The sequence below is a fragment of the Colobus angolensis genome, unplaced genomic scaffold (assembly GCF_000951035.1).
Source record: "Colobus angolensis palliatus isolate OR3802 unplaced genomic scaffold, Cang.pa_1.0 Scaffold259, whole genome shotgun sequence".
NCBI lineage: Eukaryota > Metazoa > Chordata > Mammalia > Primates > Cercopithecidae > Colobus > Colobus angolensis.
In genome coordinates, this window is record NW_012115810.1 from 5,126,862 (window position 1) to 5,146,488 (window position 19,627).

At 44.8% G+C, this 19,627-nt stretch overlaps 1 protein-coding gene across 3 annotated transcripts in view; it reads left to right on the plus strand.

The window, feature by feature from the left end:
* Nucleotides 1–422: 422 nt before the first annotated feature.
* The window catches only part of PLA2R1 (phospholipase A2 receptor 1, 180kDa), a 134,158-nt gene continuing 114,953 nt past the window's right edge, over nucleotides 423–19,627 (plus strand). For all 3 annotated transcript variants that reach the window (XM_011947119.1, XM_011947118.1, XM_011947120.1), the window contains exons 1-2: nucleotides 423–1,003; nucleotides 18,235–18,618. In XM_011947119.1, coding sequence (XP_011802509.1) covers nucleotides 448–1,003; nucleotides 18,235–18,618 — 940 coding nt within the window. In that variant the 5' untranslated portion in view covers nucleotides 423–447. The remainder of the gene's footprint in view (nucleotides 1,004–18,234; nucleotides 18,619–19,627) is intronic.

The following is a 19,627-nucleotide window of genomic DNA, read 5'->3' on the forward strand; positions in this document are numbered from 1 at the left end:
TTACAGTGTTCTGCTGGTTATTTGAAGGAGGACAGTTAGAAGGACTACATTCTAGCCAGGACTGTCCTACTTACTACAGAGAAATTTTTGCTGGATTAGGAAGTAACGTAGGGCAAAGCACTTCGACTTTCTGGGCAGGGTTTCTCAGCTGTAAAAATGGGATAATAGGGACCCCGGCTACTTTGCGGAGCTTGGGGGATCAAAGGAGATGTAAAGAGGAGGTTATTTCAAACTCGAAGGAGCTGAACAATAGAAGAATCTTTGGGTTACTCTGTGGCAAGGAAGGTAGACCACGGGGTGGCCCCTCAGGGGTTTCCAGTGCTCCACATTTCAGAGGAGCCCAGGGCGCTCCCAAAGCGCCCGGGTCGCAGAGCAGCTGGGTTCACTCTAAGCTGCCCGCTGCAAACCCGCGGTGTTTTCCAGAATCCGGGTGGTTTGCAAACCCGGATGTCAGGCTCCTTGTCCTGGAGATTCTCAAATCTCACCCACAACTCCTCTTCGGCCTCCCCCAGAAAGGAGAGAGCGGGGCTGCGAGCTGGAGGAGCAGGGAGTGTGCGCTGGGCAGCCTCACTGCTCCTGTCCCCACCCCGAAGGCAGGAATTTCTGGGATGGGCAGATGGCTCACCCCTCCTCCTCCTCCTTCCCCAAGCCGCAGTGGTAGGGCAGGGAAAACCTCCTCGACTTTCCCGCGTCCCAGCCGGAGCCCCGAGTGTCCGTTCACTGTGGCGACAGAGGTGGCGGAGTGGGTCTCCAGGACCCGGGGGTGTCGAGGCCCCCGGAGGGGTGGGGCGCGGAGGAGGCTGCGGATCCGCCTCCGCGCGGCAGGGCCGGGTGCTTGGGGTGCGGCTCTGGGCTCCCGGGACAAGGGGCGCCCGGCGAGCCCAGTGGTTAGCGATGCTGCTGTCGCCGTCGCTGCTGCTGCTGCTGCTGCTGGGGGCGCCGAGGGGCTACGCCGAGGACGTGGCGGCGGCGCTCACCCCCGAGCGGCTCCTGGAGTGGCGGGGTGAGTCTCCCAGGGTCGGGGACTGGATCGATACGTTGGGGAGGGGGGTCGGGGTGGTCGAGGGAGAGGAAGAAGGGGTGAAGCTAGGGGCCAAGCTGGCGGGCAAGGGCGGCCGCGTTTGTAGGGGTTCGTGTGTCAGCAGTCTTGAGCATGGGGGGAGGGAGTGGTGTCCTGCAGCCTCATGTCTAGGCCCAGCACCCCACTCCCGCGGCCCAGCACCCTCCTGGCTCCTGCGGGGGGCGGGCGGCGGGGGGGCGGGGCTTGGTCTCGCAGGCAGCTCCTCTCGGCTCTGGCACCCGGAGCCAGCCCGGGGTAGGAGTGTCGGAGAAGTTTCAAAACGGAAACTTTCCGAGAGCTGCTTATTTGGACCGATCGCATCTCGGATAAATGATGGCCAAAAAAAAAAAAAAAAAGGCTCAGTTCGTCCCCTTGCAAAACAAGCGGTCAGAGTGTGCGCCGCCACCTGCGGAGTGACCACCAAGCCAGGCCTCCCCAGTCCACCCCTTCCTGAAGGAAAACTTTTTTTTTTTTTGAGACAGAGTCTTGCTCTGTCGCCCAGGATGTAGTGTAATGGCGGGATCTCGGCTCACTGCAGCCTCTGCCTCCCGGAGTCAAGTGATCCTCCCACCTCAGCCTCCCGGGTAGCTGGGACCACAGGTGCGTGCCCCCACGCCCAGCTAAGTTTTTGTATTTTTGGTGGAGACAGGGTTTCACCATGTTGCCCAAGCTGGTCTCGAACTCCTGGGCTTAAGTCATCTGCCCACCTCGACCTCCCAAAGTTCTGGGATTACAGGCTTGACCCACGGCACCCGGCCTGAAAACATCAGACCAGGTGAGGGAGAGGAGCCCCAGTGACTCCATGAGCTGTGTGATCTGGAGCCTTTGTGCCTTAGTCTCTGTCAGAGGAAAAATGGGGTTTGTTATATACATGGGACCCCTGAGAATTAAGTTACTCCCCAAACACGCACGTGCGCACACAGACCAATTCAGCAAACACTTATTGAGCACCTACTACACATGAGACTCAGAAGGATATGTAAAGAGATGGAAGGAGATTTCTGGCCTGCAGGGGTCCGCATTCGAGAATGGGCCACCTCAGGCAGAGAAGCCTGCGCCTAAGTGCAGAAGTCCATATATGCAAGTAGGAGGGGGACAGGAGGGAGTTAAATATGCCAGGAGGAGACTCCAGGCAGACTCCACCCTCTCTGCCTTTGGAGATAAGTTTGGAGAGAAGGGGTAACACAAGATGTGATCAGTATCTGCGTTCACATTTTTTCCTCCCCAGTAGAATATGTCTACATTTTTGAGGTTATCTTTTTTAGACTGTGTTTTCTAAGATCCCTGGAGGCTTAATCAGGGGCAGGTAGAACAAGACCATTCTTATTCTAAAGTGACCAAAGTCAGAGATGCTCTTACCTTCTTGGTCAATTCAATAAAAATTGCTCCTGTGGATGCACATCTGATGCTGTGGTATGTTTGATTCCTTCCCATTAAGTTTACCATGCAGTGGTTATTCCTTTGCGTTTTAAAATGTGGGTTTTGACTGGGCACTAGGTGGTAGAACAGGGCAGCAGCCCACAGGACAGAAGTTGGACTGGGCCACACAGAGTACGTGCTGGTGATCTCTGAGCGAAGGGCTAATCCTTTTTATATCTAGCAGACCCAAATCCTGGCCTAAGACAAATTCTCATCAGTGTCTTCTTTTTAGTAGTCAAGGGCACTCTGAAATTAGAGCCATCTGCTAGCCCTTGTACCTACCAGGTGCAATTTGCAAATCTGACAAGGTTGAAATAGTTGGCATAGAGATTCTTCAGATATGAAAATGCTGCTGCTCATTTTCCAAGGAGCACAGAGGTTATGTACCAATCCTCGCGCAGGCTCCCTCCCTGACTCCAGTCATCTGCATCAATAGAATTTCAAGTGTAAGCTAGATAGATTTGAAGTCAAGTTTTTACTGTCAATACAAAATGGAAAAACAAAATCTTAACATTGAAAAGGACCTGAGACATTGTCTACTCTAGCCCTCTGTTCTTCAGATGTGGAAATTGAAATATGGCTGCCATGTAGTTAGCAATGCTTTGGGGTGCCTCAGTTTACTGCTGTGTTCGCTGTACCACATTGACTCACTTTAGCCATGATTGACATCCACAGAGCAACTGAGAGAAAAATGCACACTCATTTTCATTTCCAATCCACTAATAATGGCTATGTGATAATGTATAGCAGATTATACATACAGCATTTTTATCTGAATTGTTTGATATGTATTATTTATAGATCTGATATGTATTATAAGCATGCCAGCCTTGGGAGGCAGATGATATATTGTATTGTAATGATTTTCCAATGATTTATCAATAATTCTTGATATGGTTTGGCTGTGCCCCCACCCAAATCTTAACTTGAATTGTATCTCCCAGAATTCCTACATGTTGTGGGAAGGACCCAGGGGGAGGTAATTGAATTATGGGATCTTTCCCATGCTATTCTCTTAATAGTGACTAAGTCTCACAAGATCTGATGGGTTTATCAGGGATTTCTGCTTTTGCTTCTTCCTCATTTTTCTCTTGCCACTGCCATGGAAGAAGTGCCTTTTGCCTCCCGTCATGATACTGAGGCCTCCCCAGCCATGTTGAACTGTAAATTCAATTAAACCTCTTTTTCTTCCCAGTCTTGGGTATGTCTTTTTCAACAGTGTAAAAATGGGCAATACAATTCTGTATTCAAAAGTCAGTAGATACGGTATCATGTAGTAGCTAAGTTATTGGGCTTCAGAGCTAGACGGTCTGAGTTCAAATCCTGACTATGCCATTTACCATTGTGTGACCCTGGACAAGTACTTCACCTGTCAGTAGCTCAGTTTCCTCATCTGTCAAATGGAGCTAGTAATAGTACTAATCTAAGTGTTGCCCTTTTGCTGCCCTCTCACCATAGCGCCCTCCTCCTCTGGCCAATCCAGACTATTTTGACAGGTTGATAGCCCCATAACAATTATTTACTACCCTGTGTACAGCACTGTACTTGGCAGGTCTGAAGCTCATCTCCTCCTACCTTTAGTTCAGGCATCCCCAACCTCCAGGCCACCTACCAGTTTGTGGCCTGTTAGGAACTGGGCCACACACCAGAAGGTGAGCAGCAGCGAACAAAAGAGCCTTCATCTGTATGTACAGCTGCTCCCCATCCTTCACATTACTACCTGAACTCCACCTCCTGTCAGATCAGTGGTGGCATTACATTCTCAAAGGAACATGAACCCTATTGTGAACTGCACATGCGAAGGATCTAGGTTACACTCCTTATGATAATCTAATGCCTGACGATCTGTCAGTGTCTCCTGTCACCCCAGATGGGACCATCTGGTTGCAGGAAAACAAGCTCAGGGATCCCCTGATTCTACATTATGGTGAGCTGTGTAATTACTTCATTATATATTACAATGTAATAATAATAGAAATAAAGTGCACAATAAAGGTAATGCACTTGAATCATCCCAAAACCATCCCCCACCCCACCACCCCACTGGTCTGTGGAAAATTTGTCTTCTATGAAACCAGTGCCTGGTGCAGAAAAGCCTGGGGACCTTTGTTCTGGTTGGTTATTCCAAGCAGCCTGATTGTGGTTTGTTTTCCCTGATCAGAATCTGAGCCCTTCTTCTAGCAAGTGCTAAGACATGCTAACTTCACTCACTCAAGTACTCCAGATACAAAGAGGACAGGGAGGAGAAAGAAGAAGAGGATGGAGCATCCTGGTGAAAGCTGGGCATAGTCATTGCTGAAGGAAATGATCAGGGGGCAAGTAAAATGGTTTTGAAGCTTTGTTGAGGGTTGAAAAATGATCAATGTGAAATGGTCCCCAAGTAATATCGTAGGAGAGTTTCCTTCTGTAGTGCTCAGCTTCCCAGAGCAGGAGTGGAAAGAACCCAAGTCTGTGTCAGTGCCTGGGGACTCTCAGGGTAGGCTGTTCTAAATGAGCGGTGACCAAGGGAGGTGAGGGTGCTGATGAGTGTGTGGTCAGTGTGCTTACCATCAGGTCCTAACTTGGGAGAATAAAGTGAAACAGGGTTGGGTGTACAGGGTGTCTCTTGACATGCTGTGCCGATGCAAAGAGGGGTAGGGGCTGATGACCTCAGTCATTCATTATCTGTCAGGCACTATGTGTTTTATCTCCCTGTTTTACTTGGGCTCATCCAAAAGCAATTCCTGAGACATGTTTTCATTAGGGTGCAAGTAGTTGTTTTTTAGGAGGTGATTCTAGGAAGCATGGTAAAGGAGTGAGGACATGAGACCAAGGAGGGAAGAAAGCCACCACAGGCCACTGGGGCTCAGTTTCACTAAGGACCCTTTGAGGAACTGTGTAGAACTCAGTGGACCCACCGACAGACAAGAAGCTGAAGTATTTATCCACCAACTCCCATCTCTCATTGTCTAAAGGTCACTCCTGGGGCATTCACCCCCTGGTGCTCCTGGTCTCCCTGAAACTCTCAGGCAGAGAGCCACAGAAAGTCACTGGGAGTGCACGGGGCCTGTCTGCAGGTGAGTGAGCTCCAGGTTAGGGGGTGTGAGGAGGGGACCAACAGAATCTGCTACCCACCTCCAGATTGGGGAGGTAAAAACATGAGTAGCATATGACACTGGCCCCAAGAGGCTGCGAGTCCAGGGACAGATACAGAAACACAAACAATTACAAAACAGCGAGAGAGGTCTTATGATAACTAGGGATGAGCAAAGTGCTGAAGGCATGCAGAGGAGGCGCTGGCCTGGGGAGCTGGAGGCTCATAAAAAAACATTTGTTTTCCTAAAGGATAAGTAAGCTGTTGCCATATAGGAAAAGGGAGACTGAGCATTCCTGGGAATGCATATTTCATGTCAAAGGCACAGGATCATGTGTCAGGCAACAGTAAAAGTTCAGTGAGCTGAAAGTTCCCTTCTGAGCTCTTTTGGATTCAAGGAAAGAGGCCCACTGAAGGTCACTCAAGCAAATGTGGAGTTGTTGTAACGGTCCCAGGATCTCAAGGGGGACCCAGGACAGGTTCTTCAGGGCAGCCAGATCTCTGGGACACAGGTACTGGTCACTGACATGAAGCATTACTTTATGTGTTTCTCTCTGTCTCTGGGGCTCTATGGTGTCTCCAGCTTGGTTGTTCTATCTGTTGACTAGTTTCTTTGGCTTTGACTAGCAGGACTTTCCTGTGTAGCTCCCTTAGCTTCCTGGGAAGAGTCCCTTAATTTCCTAGGAGAGGGGTCCAGTTACACTCTTCACAGCATGCTAGTCAGTTCCTGTGCTCTACCCTCGAGTCGAAGGCCTTCCCCTGGCTAATAGGCCATGGCAGGGGCAAGAGGTGGACACAGGGATGGATGCTGCTTCATCTGGAGCTGTGGATGGGGTAGGCCACCAGAGTAGGGCCCCAGGCAAAACAAGAAGCAGTGACATGTCTATATTTGGAAACATGAGAGAGATGAGGAAGAGTTGGTTGGAGGCGCCCTGCTTCCGGAAAGAGTCTGGTCCAGTGAATTGGGTACTGCTGAGAAGGGCCTTGTAGGTTTGCACAAAGGAGAACCAGATCGCATGTTTAAGTTTAGAAGCGCCATGTTCAATTTGGGCCTTGAAGAGAGGGTCTCCTGTCACCTTGAAGAGGGTAATTCTGGAGGACAGCAAAGAAACCGTCTGGATAGTTAAAACTGAGCTAAGTCAATCCCGATAGGAAGATTGAAGAACAGAAAGTTTTGTTCAAGAAACAGGGTTTAAAAAGAGGAAAATATATATTTAAAAACAATAACAAAAGAAAACAGTTAGTGAAGGTTAGGAGATGAGGGAAAATTGCAGAATAGGAGAGGTAGTAGTTATAGAGTGCAAAATCCAAGTTTTAGAGATGGACCTATTCTTGGTAGTGACCAGATCTGTGATATGGTTGTGGGAGTGGTCACCAAAGTGGAGAAGAGGCAAAAGAAGGTCCTCACCACAGAGAGGTCAAGGAATTCAATGTCCTGAGCAAAGCTAGGTTGGAGTAGAGTTTGGGACTCTTTTGTCAGCAAGCCACAATAAGAAACACATTTTACGTCACAACCCACAGCATATAGGTCTACATATGTATAACTGAAACAATGTTTCATTTTAAAAAAATATCCTTATCTAATATGACATGCTGCCACATTTCCCCCTGTTTCATTCCGTTTTGTTTTGTCTAGCTAGTCATAACACGCTCAGTTGATTGCATGACCATAAATGGGCCACAATCTGCAGTTGGGAAAGCATTGAGTCAGAGTGTTAGGTCATTTGTGTGGAAGCTAAAGTGGCTTTGGGGTGTGGAGAACAGTGGAGAGTCTGCTGGTATCAAACCATGATGAATGTAGGGAAGAGTGGTTCAGGGCCGAGGGCCCCAGTGGCGAGGAAGAGGGGTAGGTGCCACCTTCTGAAAAACGCCAATAAGAGCCACTACCTGGAGGCGGCAGAGGGGAGAAGCTGTAGCCCTGAGATTTCCCACATAGCTTCTGTTCCTAATACAAAGGTAAAAATGCCCCTCTACTGCTTCTAGTATTTTCTAACAGTTGGGGAGTCATTACTCTTTGTTGTTTTACTTACATCGACACATTGTCTCCTCACCTAAACAGGTAGGCAATATTAATACATGCCCTTCTTTTACAGATGAAGAAGGGTTAAGCAACTTGTGCCCACAGGAGCTTGTGGCATGGGGTTTGAATCAAGCACTCAGCACTAATGCAAAGGATCCCTGAATAGCTTGTGACCCCATGGTATGGTTCATTCTGTATCCCGCTGCACGACAGGAGCATACGATTTGGTTTCACAGCAGGAAGAACAGGAGGCCAGCCTCTTGCTCTCTGCAACTCCTCCTTTTCCAAACCCCTCCTTTCACAAGTGGGGGTGATATTTTCCTAAAGCAGAAATGTGTGAAGCTACTGATTTATGTATTGTTCTAGGCAATTCTGATGTCCCTAGGCAATGAGCCATTCTACTAATCTGGAGATGGAATTTCAGTAAAAGTGTGATCAGAGAGTGGTTTAGCTGCCCTTCCTGGCCATGAATCATGCTAGCCGTCTTGACTCCATTTCTCCAGTTTCTGTTTGTCATCCCTCAGCGTTTCTTCCCCTTCATACTTTTCTCATCCCACCTTCTCTACCTGCCTCCTTTCCTAGCAAGCCTTTGTGAGTCGGCATAGATGTCCAGTTTTCCTGGTCCTATTTACTCTTTCTCATTAAGCCTCTAACTATTTTCCTATTGTTGGTTGTCACCGTAACTGATACCACACAATGCAGGTTCCAAGCCCATGACAGGAAAGATGGGGCCACACAGATGGCTTAGTTGTCCCTACAGCTCCCCTTCTTTGACCTAACAATCTGCTTATTTATATCAAGTTTTCTGAAGAAACGATCCCCTTGTGTTGCCTCTTCTGAACTCAATCCTAATGCCGCAAATCCTCATGTAATCTACAAAGTAATCGATTTAAGACATTTATAAACCCTTCCCTCCATTTTTCTTTTTAGAAATTATGCTTGAGAGCCTTTTGGAGATGTTCCAATGCATAGCTAGGAGCATAAATTATATTTTGAACTGATCAAAGCAAAAAGAAATATTATTGTTCATAAAATAAACAAAAGAACACCATATAAACACTATATAAAGTCATTTAGGGAAAAACATTTTATAAAGCCACTCAAGAAAATTAGAAAATTATAATTAGAATTTCTGTAACTTGGGTTCTGTGACACAGAGCTAAACAAAATAGAGAAGTCATAACCACTTGGCTTTTTAATTTATGATACTTTCCAGACAACTACAGTTCCAAAGAAATATGGAAATAAAATAGTGTTACCACTTCTAGCTTTTGGTATTCTGCTCTTGAGAACTTTTCAATTATGAAAATATAAACAGGAATCTCAAAGTAATTATTTAACTATAAACATTTTTTCATTTTGCTACTTTTTGGCACCATTCATATTCAAAGTTAAGATTGGCTTTTATTTTTATTAATATTTATAAAGTTATCATCATAACTGAGATAATCCTTATCAAGGTCTTGTGAGGCCAGCACTATTATTTTTTCTTTTTATTATAAATTTAAACTTTTTGTAAAGAAGGGTCTTGCTGTGTTGCCCAGGCTGGTCTCAAACTCCTGGTCTCAAGTTGTCCTCCAGCCCCGGCCTCCCAGAGTGCTGGGATTACAGATGTGAACTACACACCCAGCCCCAGCATTACTATTAAACCCATTGTGCAGATGGGAAAACCAAGGCAGATGCTCTCCTAGTTTTAAGCACTTCTGCCCTAAAAGAAGTGCTCTGTAGTTTGCCAAGGTCTTTTTTTCATAATGTTAACCTTGTTCAAATGCAAACAAGGAGAGCTTCATGGGAATACAACCAGTGCAGTTGCACAGGGTTCTATAGTCAGAAGGGCCTTCTTTCCACTTAGGGTTTACAGCTCTATGGTTTGGGGTCTTGGGATTTGTAATTATTTCTATCTTTGAAATTGTGTGCTGTGCGTGATGTCCAATGGAACAATGGAACTCAAGCCAGAGGTTTGGAGCCTCTGTTCAATTCTGCCTGGGGTCCCCTGTCTACCTCCCCGGGATGGGTTCTCAGTTGCCTCCTCCCTACTCCTGCCCCACAGTTGCTGCTGCCTTCTGCACACAGTGGCAACCAGGTTGCATTGAAGTTGGGGACTGGAGGCCTGGGCCCTGGAAGTGGATGCCTTGTGGCATTTCTGGGCAGTGCAAGGCAGCATTTGTCACCACTGGACTGGTAGCACTTCTGTGGGTTCTGTGAGGGCTGAGTGGGAACGTGTCACGTATCCTCAATCCAGGTACTATATTCCAAACATGTTATACCTTAGAGGTTGCAATCTCTTGTGGGCCCAAGGGAAAGGGACATTGACTTGACTTCCCCATGTCCAGCCGAGACCACATATTTTCATTGTACCCTGGACCCTGCAAATGATGCGGACGGCCTGAATAAGAATGATAGGGATGGTTGTGACTTGAATTTTGTTTTCCCACACCACCAAATTCATCTAAAAATGAGACTTTACTTGGAGATAGGGTCTTCACAGAGGTAAACAAGTTAAAATGAGGCAGTTAGGGTAGCCCTAGTCTATTATGAGTGGTATACTCATAAGAAGGGGAAACTTGGACACAGAAATATGCACAGAGAGATGATGTGAAGAGACACAGGGAAAAGGTGGTCCTCCAGGGGCCAAGGAGAGAATCCAGGATCCCATCCTTCCCTCACAGCCCTCAGAAGGAACCAACTCTGCCACACCTTGATCTCACGCTTCCAGCCTCCGGAACTATGAGAAAAGAAATTTCTGTCATTGAAGCCACTCAGTTTGTGGTATTTTGTTATGGCAACTCTAGTAGCAAATCAATACAGGGACTAACACTCTACCTACCACTAAACGTTGTGTTTTTGTTTTTAACATTTCTACCTTGCACTGTAGTAAATGTTTTGTTTTTTTTTTAAATGACCATACTCTCAAAGCAGCTAAGATGGATAGCTCATTGTAAGCACTTTTGTTTTCAGTCATGCCATATCATTTCCAGAGTTGTTTTGGTTGATGATGGAGTTGTTTTCTGGTTTTGTTGGTCTTTCGTGACCCAGTCTTTGAATCATTTCCAGGCTTTAATATGCAGGCATTTGTGAGGGCATCTTAACAATGTTCTGTCTTTTTGTCCTTGCCCTAACTTGCACTTTGTAATGAGGCACGCTTTTGACTGAGATGGTATATTTTCAACAGAGTGTATAAGGTAATCACGGAGCTGCTGTCAATAATGATTTTTACACCAGCAATGTCTGTTAGGTACTTTCCAGTTAAATAAAGGTAAAACAATGGGAGAAGAGACGAAAAGCTAAAAGGAAGAAGAATGTTTTCAACTCAGTTTAAAAATTCATTGGTAAGATATAGAGGTCTAGCAAAGAATCACGGAAGAGAGATTTTCTGCCAGGGTCAGCAACTGCTAAATAAGGATAGAGCAGGAGGACAGAGGAGGGAACAGGAATGGCCAGGGAGTGGCAAGGACAGTCTGAAAGGGTAAACCCCTCCTGGCACAGGGGTTAGTAACAGGCAATTTGAAGCCTCACAGAACTGCAGGCCGGTGGCACTGATTATGCTGGGTTTCATTTTTCCCACATGTGAGAAAGACTATTGTGTGCCTCATGGAACTTGGAGAGGCAATTCGGGGAGGTTAGAGAGAAAAGGGAAGAGAACATGTAAAAAGATCTATCAAGAGGGATCCACGACCCTGTGGAGATGGTGATTATCCAGGTTCAGAAGCTATAGGAGAATAAAGAAGGCTCAGAGTTAAGGACAACGCTAGGACAGGGAAAGAGAAGGAAGTTCTGAGACAGGACAAAGAGGTTTCTTAAAAAATGTATTTGGTTAACTTTTTAGTTGATTAATAGAAGGCAATTGACAGGAATTCAAAAGCTTCAGACTAAGAGACACATGACATGGATGCAGCTGGAAACCATCATTCTTAGCAAACTATCACAAGAAGAGAAAACCAAACACCGCATGTTCTCACTCATAGGTGGGAACTGAACAATGAGTTCACTTGGACTCGGGAAGGGGAACATCACACACTGGGGCCTATCATGGGGAGGGGGGAGGGGGGAGGGATTGCATTGGGGAGTTATACCTGATATAAATGATGAACTGATGGGTGCTGACGAGCTGATGGGTGCAGCACACCAACATGGCACAAGTATACATATGTAACAAACCTGCACGTTATGCACATGTACCCTAGAACTTAAAGTATAATAAAAAATAAAATTTTTTTTAAAAAAAAGAGACACATGAAAACTCAGATGATTTGAGATAAAATGCACATTTTCATGCAGAGAGAGGTAGAAAGGGCTGGCCCACTTTTCACTTTGTTCCATGGATCTATTCTTTGAAGAACCATGCACATGCTGATTGCTGCAAGCATGGGAAATTCCTCACTTATTGGTTTGAAAGGTCATATTAAGAATCCAGATTTTCTGCATCACTCAGCCATGAATAGGACTTGATTCAGCAGCTTACAGTATCCCTTCCTGCTGCAGAGTAATCTTAGGAATGCAATCGGCTCTGAATCCATTGTTCACTAGATGGAACAGATAGAGACAAACTCAAATTTGTGAAGCTGGAAAAGGTCAATACATCTCAAGAGAGAAGCTGCTCACCTTCAGATTGGTTACAGAGGAGACATGCCCTCCCCATTTCCTTCTGGACTGTGTCCCTGCTGAAACCTAAATGCTGTCAGAACAGCAAGGAAATGGACAGAGTCAAGAGAGGCTGCAGGGCAGGAAGGGCGTGAGCCCAGCACTAGCTCTGTGGGTACATGGAGTGGAAGCAATTTCAAACCTATGGACTGGGGTAGGAGATTGAAATTGGGCTGCAGCCTGCATGCTGTGGCTTTCTAATGGCTTGTCTTACACATTGCACTTGATGTGAACCATGCACTGGAACTTTTCCTTCCAGTTCCCTTAATGGGGCAGCACAGAGACTGACTTTATGTGTATACTTGGATTAGGTGAACACCTTCATAATATAATTTATTGATTACCAGAAAGTCCTTTGTTTGCCTAAAATGCCACCATTAAAATTGCTGTTTTATTGTTTCTTCCAAGTGTTTTTTGTTAAAAATGCAGAAACTTCGCAAAAGCTTAACAGTACAAATCTTATCCTACTCACTTAACACTTCAAACCTTCATTCAGCTAGTTCTAAGAGAAGAGCTGTCTAAAGCTAAAGGGAACACCAAAGGCAAGTAGAGGTGATCAGAAGGGGTGCAGAAGGTCAAGTGGAGGGGCCTCAGGAGAAACTTCCTGTAGGTACCTCCAGTCTGCTGTTCGCACAGACAGATCAAACTGCAATAATGGCCCCAGGCTTTAGACTCCAACCTCATGGCACACCATTTTGCTTATATCTCCTATGTCAAAATATATGTTGGCATTAAGTTATAATTTTTTTCTGTGTATTTCAGGGATTCCCAGGGAGAATGTGACTTCCTTGCAGGCAAACACTATGACATATATATCCTTCTGTCTGCAGGGTTCCCAAACCATGCCACATTAAGCACCTGATAGATCTTTGTTGTCTGAAATTTCAAGTCAGCTACTTCAAAATGTTTGGCGACAATCTATAACAGTTTATTTTCTTCTTTCTTAAGCTATAAATGAATGCATGTAAATAAAGCTATACCTGGACTGAATATAGTAGATAGATATAAAACTTCTAAGACAAAAATGAATTTGAAAAAAAAAAAAGTAAAAGATTGGTTCAGTCAAATAATCTTTACAGTTCCATCCAGCTCTGAAGTTCATGGTTCGGGGTTTATGGATGAAGTGAGTCTCCTCTGCCACACCTGTCTTCCTTCCAGCACTGCCCCACTTTGTCCTTCCTAGAAAGTGGGCAAGTGTATGTGTGTGCACGCTCCCTGCTCAGAGTCTGGTGACACTGAGGGGGTCCTGTCCAACTCACATGTGACATCAGTTGAAGAGCCAGTTCAGTGTCTTACATTTTGGGTTATTTTCTTTCTCTTATTTGTTATCACTTAGTTTTTTAAATCTTTTAAAATCATTTGTTATTTTATTTTAAGTTCCGGGATGCATGTGCAGGATGTGCAGGTTTGTTGCACAGGGAAATGTGTGCCATGGTGGTTTCCTGCACCTATCATCCCAACATCTACGTATTAAGCCCGCATGCATTAGCTCTTTATCCTGATGCTTTCCCTTCCCCGGCCACAGGCCTCGGTGTGTGTTCTTTCCCTCCTGTGTCCCTGTGTTCTTATTGTTCACCTCCCACTTATAAGTGTTATCACTTGTTTTTAAGAGCTTATTGTATCAGTTTGTTGTTGTTTGTTTGTTTGTTTGTTTTGAGACACAATCTCACTCTGTCCCCCAGGTTGGAGCGCAGTGGCTTGATCTTGGCTCACTACAGCCTCCACCTCCTGGGTTCAAGCGATTCTTGTGCCTCAGCTTCCCGAGTAGCTGGGAATACAGGCACGCACCACCAAGCCCAGCTAATTTTTGTATTCTTAGTAGAGACCTCAAGTGATTCCCCTGCTCTAGACTCCCAAAGTGCTGGGATTACAGGTATGAGCCATCACGCCCCACCATTAAGGGCTTATTTTAAATGCAATTATAATGTTTTCTTTGGAACTGATGGAACTCCCTTCTTTTCATTAGCTAGCCAAATTCCCATGATTCCAGAACAAATATACACAGTTTCAAAGGACAAATATTTAGGCAAATAATTTCTCTCTATCTCTAGCATCTTACCCAGTGTCTATGAAGTAGCTGGCATCCAATGAAAGCTAGTTGAAGGAATGAATGTTCCATATGCAGTCATAAAGGTAATACCCTAAACTTTGGTTTAACAGTTGATCAATGAAATGTTCTTCTCCCACTCCTTAGAAGAGTGCACGTTATCTTATGGGGCCAAAGAGTGGATCTGAAATGATCTCCTCCTAAAGGAATTCAGAAGTAGATCTCCTCCTAAAGGAATTCAGAAGTAGAAAGTAGAACCACTGTCTTCCATGGATTTTATTTTAGAAAAAAAAGGATAGAAATTAGCTTATAAGTTTCTTCTAATAAATCAATCCTTTTTCTCCTCTTAAACTTATAATTATGAAGGGAAGTATAATAACATTTTCCTGCAAAGAGATTCAGTAATTCTGGCAGTACTTCATTAATCACTTAATCAGTGTTCAAGCAGAACTGATGTCCTTGACATGTATAATCAATCTTGATTCCTCCCACATTTGATTTTCATCTTTTAAAAAATCCAGCTTATTTTCACGTTATAGTTTTGTTAGAGACATTATGTGCATATAATAACAATCAGAATATTGATACCTATATTAAGTCTCCTCATAGTCTGTTTGAAAGTAATTGTTTTCTCTTCAGTGAATTTATGGAGATTAACAGTGCCAGGATTATATTCTATTATAACTTAATGGAAAAATGGGCTCAAGTCATTTTTTAACTTAGTATATTTGGAGGCAGCATGTTGATTATTGTTGGGGAACCAGAACTACTTGCCTATGGCAGATTCTGAAAAACTTTTCTAAAGCTATTTCCTAAATGCAGCTGGCATGGAAATATAAGTAGCACCCCAAAATTAAGCAGCAATGGATTAGGTGTGTCTAATATGTTCTGCTTTGGAAAGGTAATTTTATGATAGCTGGTGTGATACAGAGGTTCCAATTTCTGCCACCCTTTTTCTCTTAACACTTATTAATTTGGAAGTTTAAAAGCATTATTGGCCAGGCGTGGTGGCTCACACCTGTAGTCCCAGCACTTTGGGAGGCCAAGGTGGGAGGATTGCTTGAGCCCAGGAGTTTAGAGACCATCCTGGGCAATATATTGAGATCCCGTCTCTACAAAAAACAAACAAACAAAAAATTAGCCAGGCATGGTGGTACACACCTGTAATCCCAGCTACTCAGGAGGCTGAGGTGGGAGGATCAGTTGAGCCTGGGAGGCCAAGGCCTCAGCGAGCCATGACAGTGCCACTGCACTCCAGCCTGGGTGACAGAGCAAGACCTTTTTTCAAACCCCTCGCCCCACACAATATTTATTCACCCCAAATGTTAGGTTTGTAATTTTCATGTCCACTTATTCACAGACCACCCATTCCCCACATCTACATACTGCTTGTCAACACCATGTATTTTTCTCTTTCCTATTAAAAAACCTACAGTGTAGACTTTACTGGTGGGTAATGCAGAAAATCAACAGATGAAGGCTATTAATTCATCATTGCACATATATTTGAACAAATGAGGCAAAGATTTTGTTATCTGGTTGTTTGGAGAGTATTTTTCCTCCATAAACGGTGATAGCAATTGTTTAAAAAAAAGCGATAGCATTGTTTAAAACTAAGATGTCTGCACCCACTGTGTGCTGCAGAAACTGCAGTAAAAATAAGCTTTTGTGCTCACAGTGTAAGAGGAGAAGCCTTTGAGGGATGCTGAGATTAGCACTCTGTAGGTTCAACCAGGTCTGCAGCTGGATCTATAGACCAAGAATCAGGAAGTCACAGGGATAAAGTAATAATGATAGCTCCCATTTCCTCAGGCTTTTCATGGTAGTATGTGGTGTGCTTTTCATGGGTTATTCAATGGAATATCCTTAACATCCCTAAGAGGTGAGTACCATACATATTCCCAGTTCAAGGAGGAAAGACGAGGCTCACTGAGATGGAGCAATCTGCCCAAAGTTACACAGCGGGTCCGTGATGGTTCTACGTGACTCCAGAGCTCTCAACCACTAGCCAGGTCGTCAATATACCTATCTGAGGTGTATAAACTGAGGCACAGTCAGTACGTTGCAGAGCTTATAATACATTTGAATATATATATTAGGTAGAAGCTGAACTACAAAACCATTATAGTAAAGTAATTATCCTTTGATGAAAAATTAATGAACTCTAGGTTAGCTAGAAAGTAATTAGTAGGTTACAACAGAAATTAAGGTGAACATTCTACCCAGGCATGAAAAGGTGAAAAGGAGAGTTGGACAGAAGGTTAATTATCGGACTCCATGTCACATTGATGAGAGGTGGATTTGATTTTGAATCACTACTACTAATAACCATGCAGACAAGGCCCTCATTAGGAAAACAAATTTCCTGATCTAAATGAAATCTCCCTAAAACCATTCATTTTCCCCACCCCACCCCCTCTCTTTTGCTCTGATGTATGGTGATCAAAGCAATTCTCTGACAACTAATTCAACTCCTCAAATCTATGGCTATAAGTAAGGTCATCAATTATTAAATGAGGTATAGCATTTATTAATACATTGACAATCTTTTTGAAACGGTATCTTAAGTGATTTTGGTAACTGTAAATCAGTTCTCCTCAGGCTGATTAACTTTGGAGAAACCAAAAGAACATTTACCAGAATGAAGCATTGTTCCCTCGTGGATCTGTGAGAACACCTGTCCTGCACTGTCCCAAACCTCTCCAAGGCCTCTGCCTGTACCTGTTCTGCCCTCCATGATACGACCCACCCTAAACCCCAGACGTTCGAGGGAACCCTATCATGTCCCTTCAGAGTTTTGAAAAATAGGAAGTAAAATAGAAAAGGGGAACCCAGCTACTGGGAGAACAAAAGAGTGCCTGGGCCTGACCAGACCTGACCGAGGTGACTTCAGCAGCCAAAGGCTGAAGCAGCAGCAGCTGGTGTGTTTCATCAACAGCAAGCACTGACTGAATTTCCACCATGTGCGCAACACACTCTGTGCTTAGACCAAAGAAATGAGACTTGGTTTCCATCTTCAAAAAGCCTGAGAGAAAACAAGTTCATACTAACTGTTGAGTACTAGGTGCCTTCCAGGCCCGCAACTTGGGTTAAGTCAGGTAGCAGGCTGGCAGCTAACATGTATTCCCCGGCTGGGTCCCACCAGCTTTTCCACAGGAAACTCACCCAAATCCCTTCTTCCAGCTCCAGGAAGGAGAGCTCAGGGGTGTATCACAAAATGCCTACTTTCTCTCACCGTCCATGTGGCCTCTGGTTTCTGCCGTCATAATGGTGGTCCATCACCTCTCGTGTTTCGAGGTGTGGTGCCATAGCTACTGGCCTGGGCATCTACCTGCTTCTGCCAGCCCCACCCAGTAAGCCGTGTCCTACTAAGAGTCTATCCCCATAGCAAGAGGTCCCTGCCTCCACCTTTGTACTGCTGAGAAGCACTGTGTTCTGACCAGCATTGAATCCTGCATCACAAAGCAGCATTTCATTGATAGCCTTTCGGTTTTCTACAGGAACTTGATGGTAGAGAGTTTCATTCAGTGGCTCTTGATTCAGCAGCTGTGTCCCTAACATTCAGGCACTTGTCTGAGACAGTGTTGTCCCATCCATGGGCACCCAGTGTCCCTCCCCAGGAGCCCTGAGTATTATTACCAATCCCCCTCTCTAACGAATTGTGTGAGCGCACCACCTCTGTCAGTAACAGACCTGAGTGGATTGACAGGTAACCCTTGTTCCTATACAGCCAATGAGGTCTTAGATCAGAGCTCTCCCATTGGCTCCATAAGCCCTTTTACGCTTCCCAAGAAACTCATTTGTTTTATGGAAATAAAGCCCTTCAGATAGACAGATCTGCTCAACAACGCCAGATCTGTGGGAAATGGCCAGCAACTGTGGCATATCGCACTTAGATATGCACACTGAGATCCTCATGATGCTAGTGAATTATATATGAAAATTTCATGCCAGGTCTTTGATTTTTGTTTCAGATAAAGGAATATTTATTATCCAAAGTGAGAGTCTGAAGGAATGCATTCAAGCAGGTAAATCGGTACTGACCCTGGAGAACTGCAAGCAAGCAAACAAGCACATGCTGTGGAAATGGGTTTCAAACCATGGCCTCTTTAACATAGGAGGCAGCGGTTGCCTGGGCCTGAATTTCTCTGCCCCAGAGCAGCCCTTAGGCTTATATGAATGTGACTCCACCCTCGTTTCCTTGCGGTGGCGCTGTAACAGGAAGATGATCACCGGCCCGCTGCAGTACTCCGTCCAGGTGGTGCATGACAACACAGTGGTGGCCTCACGGAAGTATTTTCATAAGTGGATTTCTTATGTGTCAGGTGGTGGAGACATTTGTGAATATCTACACAAAGGTAAAAATAATTTAAAAAAGCACTCAGGGAATGGTATTTTTTTAAAGTTTGCCTATAAGTAAAGATTTGTAAAGCATTATGTGAAAGAAGTATACAAAGCCTGGACCCTCAGGGCACTTCTGCTAAATACATTTTAGTTGCTTCCTTGCTTATGGTAAAAGGGTTATGAGAGTCTCAGAATGGACATACTACATCCTACTAAAGAAGCAGAACTTCTCAGAATTTAAAGGTATTGGGAGGAAAAACATTTAACTGACTCTGGGAATCAATGGAAAGGAGGAGAAAGAACAAGCAGACAGGAGAGAGAGAGAAAAGGAAGGTGGAAGGAAAAGATATTTGAAGACTTTTGTCATGACAAATATAATAACCTCTCCTCCCCTGCCACCATTTCTCTTATTGTAAAAACGCATCCCCACCTATGGAGGTATGTATCCAGAGCACCTCCAATGCCTCCTGATGCTGGCTGGCATTCATGTGATAATCATGTTGCAAGTCACCTGAAGATAAATGACAGACTGTTGTCAGGGGTTATTTGGTGTGTGCCAAGCATGGTTGGTGGGGAAGCATGGTTTAGAGAGGAATTTCATTTTCTATGGTTATCTTTGTCATGTCTAAACAAAAAAAAAAAAAATAAAGAAAGTTACATAGTTAAATTCTAAAATCTCAAACCTGTCCCTCAGGGTTTGTTTGGTAGTTCACTCTATCCATCCATCCATCTATCGATCCATCCATCCATCCATTCATCCCATATTTTTATATAGCACTGCTGACAAATCCACCCCACATTCATCAGGCACTGGGCTAGGCGCCTGGTTTACAGAGGCCCACAGGACAAGCGGAGTCCCTCCCCTTGTGGTGCTCTGTAGAGTTATGCTTTCACAAGAGCATATCCTCCTAAGAATTCTGTACCGTCCTGGGAAGCAGAGCAAGGAACTCCTAAAGAAGAAATGATTAAAAAGAGACAGAGCCAAGGGCCAGGCATTTTCAGGGCTCGCTAAAATAAAGCTAG